At 39.6% G+C, this 14,223-nt stretch overlaps 1 protein-coding gene across 1 annotated transcript; it reads left to right on the forward strand.

The window, feature by feature from the left end:
* The first annotated feature begins 4,023 nt into the window (after nt 1–4,023).
* On the forward strand, nt 4,024–4,974 carry foxb2 (forkhead box B2). Its single transcript, XM_067982206.1, has one exon. It carries the CDS (start codon nt 4,024–4,026, stop codon nt 4,972–4,974), a length of 951 nt encoding a protein of 316 aa, XP_067838307.1.
* The last annotated feature ends 9,249 nt before the right edge of the window (nt 4,975–14,223 follow it).

Below are 14,223 nucleotides of genomic sequence, written 5' to 3' on the forward strand. Positions count from 1 at the left end.
ATGAGGTCTGGAGCCGAATGTTTCTGACAGATACCGAAGTGCGCATCAGAAAGCAGATTATTGGCTAGTAGTTATCACTAAATGGCACCATTGATGATTCTCCATGGAATGTGAAGAGGAGAGTATAAAAGGCCAAGTCAACATTTCTGTCTGACGCTAAATCCTGATAAAGGTACGGAACTAGAGACTGGATGCTTTTGAAATCTAAATGTGATGCTGGCTGTCGGCTGGGCGGGCAGAGGTTAACCCTTAAGTATTGTAGAGTGCTGTCCATGCTGACCTGCATTGGCTCTCCATCCCTACATGCATTGAACTTAAAATCTGCATCTTCATTTATGAATCCCCCTATCCAATCTCTTCCATCCCCTCCAGCCGTATATCCCACCCTCAACAATTTGTTCCTCTGAATCCAGCATCCACCTCCCCTTTTTGCCCCACCATCAGTGGCAGACCCTTCAACTGCCTCAATGCTACTCTCGAAAAGTCCCTTCCTAAATCCTCTACTTCTCTCTCCACCTTTAGAATCTTCCCAAAGCCATCTCTTTGACCAACCTTTCAGTCACCCGGTCTATGCTCTCGGCATCTATTTGTGATGCCAATTTGTGAAATTCCTTGGGACATCTGCTGAACATTAAAGATGCTATATAGGTGCAAGTTGTGTTGGTGAGTTGCCTACGCCTAGAACATGTAATCGCAAGGAGATTGGGACGAATATGTACACTGTTTGCCTCAAGGTGTTGAAAGGTGTTACTTATGGAAAAGCTTGGAAACCCTATACTGGACAGCGGGTCTGTGCACAGGCAGATTTAAATAGAAGAATGTTAATTGACAGACAGTTAGAGGCGCTAGCAAAAGGGGAAGTGACCTGCTGTCACCTGTGACAGCCTTGGTATGAGGGCTGAGTGGCTGATGCCATTACAAAGTATTCAGCTTTACCGGCTTGCTTGCTCCAATTTCAAAGTTAATCAATAATCGAGAAACATCTAGGTGGCATTAATACATGTTTGGTCATGATAGGTGCCGGTAACCCGTCTTGTAATGTTTTCAAAACATAGATATTAACATGAAATAAAAACAGAAAATGCTGGAAATATACATCGAATACCGTAGCATCTAAAAAGAGAAACGGTTGTTAGTCTTTCCGTCAAAAACCCTCCTTCAGAACTAATGTTTCTTTATGTCCCCATTATTTGTTAAAATAATTGCTGTAGCGATTTTAATCCCTTTTTACATCTTGCAACAATTAAAGGTCCTGGGATTCAAATTATAGTTGTATTTACAGTTTTCAACTGATCGGGTGTTTGCTGTACAACTACAGTAAGGTGGATTCGCGAGGGAAACGCAGCTTTCGTGCTCTTCATTCACCCCTCGCCCGGCGCTGAGTTTGTATTTGTGCAAATGTCATATCTCCAGCCTCCGAATCCCTGCAGTTCTTAGTGTTAACACGACGGTGAAAATCAAACGGCACTTTTCACCTCACTGTTTAAACTTTACCAAGAAAAGTAATCAGAACAGTTTAGCACGAATTAGGCCTGTTCTTCCGCGTTAACCTGCGGAATGCAAAACTGGGTAAAATCTGAAAATCATCTACAAAAGATTTGCTTTACTGAGCGAGTCAGATCGAAGATGAAAGACCTGAATCCTAAAGCTGTGATCATCCTGATTTCAGCTACTATAATAATCTATAGTGCTTGTTTAGAAAATGGAAATGTTATGACACAACTTCCTGGTTTTAAAAAAGTACTTTATTAATATTTTATTCAATTTTTCCTCACCACCCGTAGTGCTATTACAGTCTAGAGTTTCACACAGCACAGCTGGAAAGAATCTGGGATTTCTAACCGTTTGCGTTTCGATTTAGGCCCGTGACTTCCCCTTTCACCAAGTTAGTAGTTAGGCAGAGGCATCTGATAAATGAAAACTCACTGGTGGGACTCTCCGGAATATATCGCCTCTGGATTTTATTTAGATCAACCTTTTCCTCCTTTTACATCGGTGTCTCTGTTACATACTGCCGATCCTTACTAAAACCACGAGAAAAACAACTGTAGTGGCAGTAGTTTACATTTCCCATCCCATCCAAAGTTAGGAAACGATTCCGTGGAAGTTTGTAGTTCTAAATGTATTTCATGTTGGAGTAGAATCCCTCTCCATCCCACTCCGATTTAGACTAGAATGGATGTATCTTACTCACACCGACCTGTACAACTGGTCTAACCATGTCACGGAGAACTGACTAACATGCTTTAACCATTTAAATATGACTATTTTAAATGGCACACAACAAACAAGTACTAGTTTTAGTGTCGATTAGATCTCTCAACTTCAAAAAAAAGTTAGAATGTATGCATTTTATTCACTTTGCAACGGAATATATTTCAAACGAAACTACAATATCTGCCGACATTTATAATGACAGTATCGTTTACAACTAGCCGAGCTTTATATCTTTGCCTTGTACAAAGTGGAAAGACGCCGTATTAACAGCTTTTTTTCTGATTTGGTCCGTCAATCAGCACTCGACGGGTTGTTAACGTTGCTGCTTGTAAGACGCGGTGAGAGAAGATTAACAGAAATAGACAAACTCTTAAAAATGGCATTACTCACAACTTGACATTTTAGTCGTAATAGGTTGTGTGTGCGTAACTATCGATACCCCCTTTGTACGGCAGGTAGCTGTCTGACCCTCATACCTGCTTTAGAGTAGCGCCGGATACTTACGTTCAATTTCAAATCAGCTCCCAAGTAAATGGTGAAATATATTTGAATGGCTGCAAGTCTATTTTGTATTTTTTTTTCTCCCAAAATATATTTCATTATTCTTTCCTTCTTTCGGACTGTTTTCCTCTTTGCTGTTCTCTGTCTTTCCCTCTCACATTCTTTCCATTTATGAAAGGCCCCCCTCCTCTGATTGGAGCTACAGCCTGAGTGCTTTTTGCTTCCTTTTGAACTTGGTTATTTGCAGAAAAGCCAGAAATGGTGACATCGAAGGTCGGTGCTTTTTATTAGTGTCCATTTTTAAAAATGCATAAAAGGACAGTCAACACAATTTATAGGTTTCATAGCCATAAACCTGTAACTGACCAGTGACTGTCACATTTTCACATCGTTAATATAATTGGACGGATGCTCGTGAACGGTAAGCGTTTAATTTCGAGGCTTTGATCTTTGAATCTGAGATTTATTTAGTTAGTAACTGACGATCCGAGGCAAAGCAAAAGAATCTGTGACAGGAAATATACAAGGATCACAAGATTCATTTCCAAGGTCCGATGAAATAAAGTTTAAAACGCAGGTAGAATAAATGTCACCTCCGCTCAGCCAGGTAAAATGTGGGCGCTGCAGAATCTCGCGAGGACTTTTATCCTGAAGGAAAACTGTAATGAGTTAATATTGTTATAACCGTTCATAATCTGAAATTAGTTCGGTATTTTATAACCGTTAGCATTAAGTTTAAGACTGAATGATTGCAGCCAACCGCATACCTTGCTACTCTCTGCCTGTTCATTCGCATTTCCTCATTCCCTCACTATTCAGCCCGACCCCACATTGCGTTGAAAACAGAAGTATGTTCTATTGGCCGCAGCAGTCCTCCTAAATAGGTGTAAATGAAACTAGATTCGTGTATGTTTTTTTCTCTCTCCTCTTTCTTGTCCCTGAGCGATTGTCATGTGATAATGAAGAGCAACAAAGCGCTGAAGGGAGCTGCAGGGGTCTGTGCATCTGTGATCACAACAAGCCTCGTTAGCTCACACAACACAAGTGTGCACTTCTCGGCCTCTTTATCTCCTAGTGAGACAGCGCGGAGCTTTTTAACCCGCATCTACATCTCTGGTATCCTTTAGCAGCACAGCTACAAGCAACCGAATTCGTTCAGCACCTTAGCAGTCAGAGATTTTATGGAATCTTGGGCAGGGAACTCAACTCGATCGTTGTCAGACCCATCGGTTCGCTTCCTGGGTGAGGTGCTTTGGTGAATTTTGTGCTTGCCTCGTGATTGTTTCCCCTTTATAACCTAAAAAAATGCCTCGTCCGGGGAAGAATTCCTACAGTGATCAAAAGCCTCCTTACTCATACATCTCATTGACTGCGATGGCCATCCAGAGTTCTGCGGAGAAGATGCTCCCCTTGAGTGAGATTTACAAATTTATCATGGACAGGTTTCCTTATTACAGAGAGAACACCCAGCGGTGGCAGAATTCTCTCCGTCACAACCTTTCCTTTAACGACTGTTTCATCAAGATCCCGCGCAGACCCGACCAGCCAGGCAAAGGCAGTTTTTGGGCTCTTCATCCGGACTGTGGGGACATGTTCGAGAATGGAAGTTTCCTCCGCCGTCGTAAGAGGTTTAAGGTGCACCGGTCAGAACATTTGTCCGCCAAAAATTCACAAATGATCCATTATTTCCAGCACCACCACCAACAACAAGCCAAGTTGGGGTTGGCCTCGCCGGAGACGGCCCCAGGTATGGGGCGCTTGCCACAGTTCCAGCCCTATGGAGTCAATGGGCCTCAGTCTACTGGATTTAAGCACCCTTTTGCCATCGAGAACATCATTGGAAGGGACTATAAGACCATGATGGCCAGTGGGCTTCCTTTAGCCTCTGTAATGCACCACCTTGGTTACCCAGTGCCCAGCCAGCTAAGTAACATGGTGGGATCCATGTGGCCCCATGTTGGTGTCATTGACTCCATGGCCTCCATGCCAGTTTCTCCAGATTACAGCCCTTTTGGGGTGCCCATGAAGACGATCTGTCACCCAGGCACCCAGACTATGCCAGCCGTCCCTGTGCCCATCAAACCTACAGTGTCTCTGGCGTCTATCTCCACAATGCCAGCTCCAGGAGCCCTGCCAGGCAGTCCCACACAGATCTGTCCGTCATCATCTTCATCTTCTTTACATCTAGGTCAGACTCGATCAGCCTCCACTGAGGGCAAAACTAACTCCTTGCACTCCGTGCTCGCCCATTCCTGAGGGCAAATAAGTTGAAGTATAGATCAGTTTTTAATAGGAGAAGGAGTTGATTAAAGGTGACGTGAAAGAGTTAATTATAGCAGAAATGTTTTGTCTCATTAAAGGTGCATAAAACATAGTCAATTAGACAGAAATCGGGGAAGTATTTTAATAGAGAATTTTCAGGTAAGAGGATTTACTTTCTGTAAATGAGTCGTCAGTGACCTAAAACATTACATAGTAAAATAGAAAGCTGGAATAAATTCCTGGATATGAGAGAAGAATATATTTTCGCCGGTGTTCCAGACACATTATTTGTGGGTATTTAAAGCTGTACATTATCTATCAGTCTGCTTGTCAGTTTTGTAATATTCAGAATTCACCAGATAGTATCAGTGATCAGTGTTCTCCGGTGATTTCCAAACCTGGGCATCATTAAACGACAACTGCGGTAAAAACCAAGCAACCTTTAAAGTGGAATCCTGTGAAGTGAAATAGGTCCGAACAGGAACAAAAGAATGATTTCTAAACTGACTCGCATATGAGGAGCTGAAAAAATAGCACCCAGCAGGAATTTGATGAGAATTGACTATATGGATGACTTGTTTGCCTGCACGTTAGGTATTTCAAAGCAGGTCAAAAAAATGTTTGAAACGGGAACATGTTTAAGCGGCGCCGTGTAAAGTTGGTGTAGTTGACAAGTTCTGAAAGGGACGCGTTGATTGTAGCTTTAAAACTCTCAGTATCGCAGCTCAGAGACCATTTCTAAATTGCGGCGATTTTTTTAGTACTTCCATAAGTTGTACAAATAAAAACACGTCGATGGAATTTGCAACATACAAACATCTCGAATGTTTACTCCAATACTACGTTTTAAAAATACAGATTTATTAATTGCGTAATAAATAAAGAATATCAGTGGTCAAACTCCTAAATGTTGTTCCAGATTTAGATACCTGCACAGTTCTTTATTAGACGCTGTGCTTAAACAGTTACAATCATTTAAACATTAGCCAAACAAAACGCGAGTTACGGTGCAGAAGCGGATACATTTTCATGTATATACTATACTGTTCGAGCTAATTACTTCATAGTACTTATTTTACACACAGTGATAGAAAAACACGTCAAAGAGGGATAAACCTTTTGAAAAATCTGGGCTCAGATTTTGACAGAATTTGTATTAGAAGCGCCGCAGAGTTTTAAACGGATGTCTATTTAAAAATCCGTACTTTAGGGAAGTCCGACATTTAACCTATTTCAAGTGGACAGGACGCAATTGATACTGTCCAATAGTTTTTACACAGTGGCGAATTCAAGTTAGCCTACAACACAAGGGTAGGTAAAAGACGGCAATATTTCCTGAGAGTTACACAAGTTTCGTTTCGCGAGAAAGAAAAAAAATCTGCTTTTCATATCATCTTTGTAGTGCTTAGAAATGTCAGGTTTTGTCCTTTTTCCTTTCTTTTCGCATTTCCTTTGACACGCAGCTTGGTTTCATTGTGATGTTAAATATAGTGCGATCAAAATCAGAGCAGACAATGTAATAGCACTTTACGAGCAAAAATTGAATGGAATTGCTGGATTGTGAATATAGATGTATAGTAAACCCGTCGTGAAAGGTGGTTCCAACTTTCGTTCGTTTTGTATATATTCGTATTGAATATTTCATCTATGAATAATTGTTCAGAACATTTTATGTATACTGTACACAGGAGCTTTTATCGGAAACAAAGGTTATTAAATATTTCCCGTCCAATATGTGTTTAATATCTTATTTTAAAAATATTTAAATATCGTTTAAACTGTGCATGACACTGAAGAAGCCCAAAAGCGCACTTCTGCTGAATCCAGCCGAACACTTCGGTTAACACGAGCCAGTAAAAATGTACGCGAATACTAACGCGTTCTTGCCGAGCATTATTCGAACTGTGCAGATTCTTTTTCCATCAAGTACCAAGTTTTTGCGCTTGCCGGTTTTCAGTATAATAAATTGGGAGACAGTAACCAATGCAAACGGTCAGCTGTGGCCTTCAATGAATTGCTATCTGCCTCCCAGCAACGTCTCCAAGTTCTTATATGAGTATATTCTTCGGATTTCGAATTCAACAGATGAAAGATGAGTGATGTTGCACACAACTTGTCAGTGTGTTAAATGTGATTCAGTTTGAAATCCTATACGTCGAATGCAATAACAAATTTAACTAAAACAGATAAACAAACAAAAGGTGAGTTCGGTTTTACGATGGAAGTGGTGTGAATAACGGGGTTGAATATTTATAAGTCTTAAATCCTTTGTTGAAAAAGATGAAAGCAGCAAAATACAACTTACTGGATTTTTTTATCCTTTAGACGTAAGTTTAACAATTCTCTACTTACGTGTTTTCCATCCTCGGGTTTTTAAAAACAGCTGTCTCTTTGATATTTATTTTGATTGTGGTTTTGAATTTTCTCACTCTTGTTTTAGAACTTGGAGTGAGTGAGCGAAATATACTCCGAAGAGATGACAGGAGGAAAAGTGAACCGTTTAGTTCAAAGCTAAGCTCCGTAACATATGATGGTTGAATTAGATTAGTTCTGTTCATTTTTATTATTAGAGCCCACATTCAAAAGGAGTATCATACAAGGAGCGTGATGGCCCGAACGGCCTTTCCGTCTTCCAGAGATCTTTTCGGTGTTAACCTGTTGCTGTTTCACGCTGAACGGAGCCACTCGCCCCACTTTAATTGCTTGTGGTTCTTTAAACGAAATATGCGAATATTCATTGAATTGATTAGAATATCGTTCAGCCGCGGGGATATAGTCCTATGATTTGATTTAGTCTAAAATACTTGAGATAGTATTGTAGTGCAGTACACTGGAACCAGTAATCAAATATTGTACTGATATACTCCAAAACACTGTTACCGTAGAATAATTTAAAGGGAAAGAAATCCCTGGCGTGTCTAAGGGCTAAAATCTTTCACGTTAGCAAATTCATTACTTTTAATCAATTTCCCGCGATTTGAAACGTGTCTTGGTATTTTGTGCGCCATTGGAGCAGCGCAAAATCCGAATCGAGTCCAATCTTCGAATATCGAACAGAAAGCAATCGTACTTCTGTGGGAACATCTATGACAGAATTCAATTTCAAAACAAAACATAACAGGCAGAGTAAGTGAGAAAGATATGAAGTTTATCAGCACTTGAACTAAATTCACCGCTTTATTTTTCATGCCTTGGCATTGAGTTCCTCTCTACGGACTGATAACATGGCCAGATCAGTACCCTTAGCTTCGTTTATTACACATTGAACACAAACTGTAACTAATAAGTGATTGTTTATTGCTGTCAATTCGATCATAATGTGTAATTGTCACATTAAACACATTTTGCATTGTAACGATATCAAACAGTTACTTTTCAAGCTCCTATAATCATGATACGCTACAGCCAGCAGAATTTCCGAGAAGGGGACAAGCCAGTGTAACAATCTGCAAATACAGTTGCCCTCAAACTGTCACGCTATTATTGAACTGGCTTTTCAGTTTGTTTGTGTGATTAACTATTCAATATTCCGTGCAAGAACAACTGAAAACTCTACAAAACATTCTGCTCAGTCGTGTATTGTCCATTCAATAATCAAAGTAACAGCCGTACAGCGGGATGAGAGAAGGGGAGAGGTACAGCTCGAGTCTAGACTTTTTGATAACGGTAACGGATCTCGATGGAAAGATACGCTCAAACGTTAAGAACTTAAAAAGTGATTCAAGCCCAACAAAGGGATAGCCTTCTTGCATTGTAATCGCTCCCAAATGTTCTGAGTTTCTTACACCCCACTGTAAGTTGCATGTAGTTTCTCTCCTTTGAGGTGTTAGTTGATAATACAGTAGTGGACGTAATTTGCATGGCAAGCATGTAACAGTCACAAAGTTTTTGCTAATCTGCATGTAAAAGCTCAATAAGACCTCAGTTATAGTACTGTGTGCAATATTGGACACAATACCATAGGAAGGATATTGAGGCGTTGGTGAGGGTACAAAACAGATTCGCTATCTCGTATGAGAGAAAACAAATCCAAAGAAAGACTTGAAAATCGGAGGGGGGAGGGGGTTGTTAGAACCGCTTAGATTGCGGACAATAGGACAGAAATGTTTAAAATTATGAAAGGATAGGACAGGGTAGATAGAAGCACACTGTTTCCAGTAGTTGAGGGGTCTAGAAGCAGGAGCCATAGACAGAAGATTAACTGTAAGATATTTAGAACAGAGAGCAGGAGAAACTTCTTTAGACAGAGTTGGGAGGCTGTGGAACTCACTTCCAGGGTTAATGGTTGAGGCAGAAACTATGTCAACATTCAAGATTAGATTGGATAGGTGGATGGGGAAAGGGGGTGTGGAATAGGGCCAGTAAAAGGGGTTAGGAATATTTGCTCCTGTGGAAGGTAAGGACAGACGGACTGATTGGGCACAATGGCCTGTTCCGGTGCTTTAACTTCCGTGGGTGGATTTTTATGTAAATACAGTTTTCTGTTATATTGCTCTAAATCTGTTCTTCCAAAACCATTTGCATAATTAACACAGAAAAGGAGCATTTTAGTAATTCAGCAAAAGTTTTCTGAATACTGCCCATAATGTCTTGACCGGCTCAGTTACGGTAATTATTACGTAAGTTATGTAAAAAGTGCTTGAAACCAATTCGATGGTGGCCGTGTGATTTCTAACACCTCTGCCACATTTGGATAACCCGACGAGATCTAGCAATAGTCAGGCTTCTGGGTGTATTTAATACCGAAATCTGTTTAATATTCTGTGTCCACGCTGTTATATGTACTTACTAATTTTAAAATTAAACAAATTGTGACATTTAAAATTTGTTTCTTGTTGGCAAAATGCAATTAGTCGACAATGTATTAACTTTTACAAGCCCAATAATTGAAAGCACAATTTAATTGTACGGTTTATGAAAATGTAGGATCTACATCAATAACTATTAAAAATGAATAATGCAACGCAGTGACCTCAGTATTGTCAATTATTCTGGAAGGTTTCTGGTGCTGTGCTTTTGAGGTAACTATGCTTTGTTGGTTAACGAAATCTATAAACATATCACTAAAAATAGTTTTAAAAAACCTTTAACATACGTGTATTCATAGTATGTTCCATAATCGTAGCTGAATTTGATACAACGCTTCGGCCTTCCGACTAATTTGAAAGGAACCCAGGTTGAAAACCTCGGATGCAGTGAAACAGATTGAAATGGGTTGGGTACCACATTGCAATGTCTGTAGAAATTAGCATGGATTGCATTCCTCTGCTAGGTCAACGGGGATATCGTCAGTATTTGCCGTTCATTCTTCTTTCCAGTAGCATATTCAAACATACATATGGGGGAAAATTCAATGTGGCCTTTATTATTGACCCAAACATGCATTCTGTATTAAGTGCGCCATGAGCCGTGAAATATATATGTTAATATCACTTATTTGCTAAAAGGTCATATAAATACTCCCCCTTCGAAGTTACAAATAAAATGATAGTATTTTAATCACATGCAGATGTTATGAATGTTAATTGCACCCCGGGGCTCTAAGTATAAAGGTGCCCAATATTGGATATTGATGGTAGCAAGAGTTTCGATGTGCATATTGCGAAATGTTTAAAAAAAGAGGAATCAGACTTCGCACTCCTCTTAACAACCAAACGTACAGATAAAAGCACATATCGACTTCGTGTGGAGTGCTTTTTTTTTGTCTCCTTATGTTCAATATACTGAATAAACTGATAATTTACAAGTATATCTGACTGAAAGCGACCGGGATTATAATCTAGCCCTAAACTGCTATCGTGCTCTCATGGTAAGACGAAATATCGCTCAAAATGCAATAACTATGATTTTCAAACAGCAATCATACCTGCATCATCAACATTTGTAAACAACTCAAAAGATTACGTAATCGCACTGCACTTAGAAATGTGTACCTAATTATGTTGAACTACACTTTGGCATATTAAATTATCTCATATTATTTTGATTAATATGACAGATTCTTCTTTCGTAACAAACAGATTAATTATTATGGTTAACAGGAGGAAAATCTACATAAAGAACAGTAAGTAATGTATATGGGCCAGTTAAAAATTCGCCTGGCTACGTTATTAACCAGCAGCAGACGCGTGCTGACGATGGAACTGATGTGGCAACAATTCTGCACCATTCACTTGTGAAATTGAAATACTTGATTCAGGTAGAAAAGATGTTTCTATAGCAGTCACTACAGATTGGTACATTGTTACCTGTTGGTTTTCTTGCTAATACCAAATGTTGCAACCAACGCTTCGTATTAAATCCTGCAGAAGAAAACACAGCTGACGGTATATGCACAGGAATTTGGTCATCTCACTGGAGGAGTTAAACTTGCTTGTCCGGCCTAACTACCACAACGAAAATAGTTTTACCTCATTGGGTATACTGAGGTTCTGCACGGCGGGATTAAGCTGTTACAGGATGTATATTTCGTACTGGCAAGAAACTTCCCGGAATATGTGCAGCTTGTCACAACCCCCGCCCCCCCCCCCCCTCACACACTCACACACACACACACACTCCCTAGCAAATATGGGTAATCACTTACAACTGCTCTGCTAATTGACAGGCAGTGGTGAGAATTCAATTTTTAAAATATTTTTGTCATAAGTACATTTCTAACAAAATTATATTTCCATACTTGTGTCATCAATATAACCCTAACTTCAGCACAGTATATAACGATTATTTTCCACCTGTTTTTACTTATCAGGTTGGGGACTATTCCCTTTACTCTCAAAGTGGCTCCAACTACAATTTCTTTCCTCAAGTGTGGTACATTTCATGCATTGGGGAGCCTTATATTGAAACCTCTTTATTTGTACCCGCAGTACCTGTTACCACAGTAGGTGGTGCTGTGATAAGAATTTTAAATGTTAAACACGTGACACGATGTGCCCCACACACAATAGCTGCTATTTTATGATGAGAATATATTATCCTGAGATTGCGCTATTTTATCATTGGGTTCCAAATGTTTTATTCAAAATGCTTTGAGTTTTTTTTCGCAGTAATTGAAATTAGTAATGTCTAGAATAAGTGTTTAAAGAAAATAAGAGTTCCTAAATTTATTTAATTCACAATAACATGATTAATCTTATCCATTGAAATGTCTTTTCCATATTTTAATGCCTTCATTAAAGTTCTTCTTGAAGGCTTCAGCCTCTCCCAAAAGCTTGGGTTTGGACTTGATATGTTTACTCAGAGCTGTGACTCTGTGAGCTGAATTTGGATTGTACAGTCTGAGCATGTTCCGTGTACCTGATTTCCAAGGATGCGTTACTACTGTTCAGTCAGTTCTACTAATAGAATATTTTTCTTTACCTTTAGCAATTTCTACCCAGTAGCTTTTTTCCAAATAATTTTATAGACCAAGAGCACAAATATACTGAGGTAAAATTAATATTGTATGTATTTTAAGATAAATACTGTCAGTATGTGTGTGTGTGTGAAAGAGAGAAAATATTCTGATTACACACCTGGTGTAGCTTTTGTTTTGTGTTCTATAAACTTTAAAAATTGCATTAAGCTAAGAAAGGGAGAGAGAGGGGACTGGAATCACAGACAGAGGGAGTGAGAGAGATTGGGTCAGAGAGAAAGAAAAAGAAAGTATGGTAGAACTTTGAAACCAACTAATTATCTTCATCTAACACTTAGCAAAGGTCGATGCTAATCACTTATGCCTGTGTGTTAGAAATTCCAGCTTCTAACATCTATAAGACAGAGGGAGAAAGGTATAGAGAGAACTGCAGACAGTTTCTTTCCTCATTCTAATTTGATTTTTAAAAAGTTACATTTTGAAAGCAAACAAATAGACAGGCTAAGTGAGTGGGCAAAACTGTGGCAGATTGAGTTCAATATGAGCAAATGTGATGTCATCCACTTTGGATCGAAAAAAGATAAATCAGAATATTTTTTTAATGGAGAGAGACTAAGAGCCATGGAGGAGCAAAGGCATTTAAGGGTCCATGTACACAAATCATTAAAAGTTAGTGCACATGTACAAAAAAATAGCCAAAAAGATTAATGGAATATTGGCCTTTATTTCAAGGGGGTTGGAATTCAAAAGTGAGAAAGTGATGCTTCAGTTGTACTGAGCCTTGGTCAGACCCCATTTAGAGTTCTGCATTTAGTTTTGGGCACTGAATCTCTATAAAGATATATTGGCCTTGGAAGGCATAGAGCGCAGATTTACCAGGATGATACCAGGGCTTAAAGGGTTAAATTATGAGGACAGGTTGTATTGTATAAATGTGGCTTGTATTCCCTTGAGTTTAGAAGGTTGAGGGATGATCTAATCAAGATGTTTAAAATGAAAAAGTGATTCGATAGGGCAGATACAGAGAAGCTGTTTCCACTGGCGGGGGTATTCAGATCACGAGGGCATAATCTTAAAATTAGAGCTAGACCATGTAGGAGTGAAATGAGGAAGCACTTTTTCACACAAAGGGTAGTGGAAATGTGGAACTCGCTCTTCCTGTTGATGCTGGGTCAATTGAAATTTTCAAGACTGCGATCGATAGATTTTTGTTGGGTAAGGGTATCAAGGGATATGTAAGAAAGGTGGATAAATGGAGCTAAGGCACAGATTCGTCATGATCTCATTGAATGGCAAAACAGGATCAATGGAACTGAATGGACTACTCCTGTTTCTGTCGTCCTAAAGCCCCTCTGAGGGAAACAGATAGGAAGGGAAGATAGGAGGAGGAGGGGAAGAGGCAAACCGGTTGAGGGTGAGAGGAACTCTGGCCTCTCGGCACCCGGCCTTGGGCAGAGCTAGTGGGAATGGATGAAGGTTAAGGCTGAGTTGATTGACAGTGAAGCAAAGGGGAGGGGAGAATACAAGGGTTGAGTGGATAGTTCAAAGGGGAAGAGGTAGGGATAGTGATGGAAGTGAGGGGTGGTAGGAACTGGAATAGGTGGTATGAAGGTGAAGGGGTAAGGGACATGATGGGAGTGAGGTGGTGCGAGCATGCATGACCGAATGGGGGAAGAGTACCTATCGTACCAGGATTCATCAGTACCGTTCTGTCAGCTGTACTGATGGGATTTTTTTCCTTCCTAACTTTTTTCTGCCCAGTATCTTTATTGTTCAAATAATTTTCAGGAGGACAAAATTCAAAAGTGTTACTGAGGTAAAATTAATATTCAATGTTTTCTTTTAACTGAGAGGTTCTGTGAGTACATCTTTGCATTTGTGTGTGA

Source organism: Heptranchias perlo, chromosome 4 (assembly GCF_035084215.1).
Source record: "Heptranchias perlo isolate sHepPer1 chromosome 4, sHepPer1.hap1, whole genome shotgun sequence".
Lineage (NCBI taxonomy): Eukaryota > Metazoa > Chordata > Chondrichthyes > Hexanchiformes > Hexanchidae > Heptranchias > Heptranchias perlo.

Bases quoted from the DNA above. Each gene is read 5' to 3' on its own strand.
- foxb2 (XM_067982206.1), top strand. From the start codon at position 4,024: ATGCCTCGTCCGGGGAAGAATTCCTACAGTGATCAAAAGCCTCCTTAC.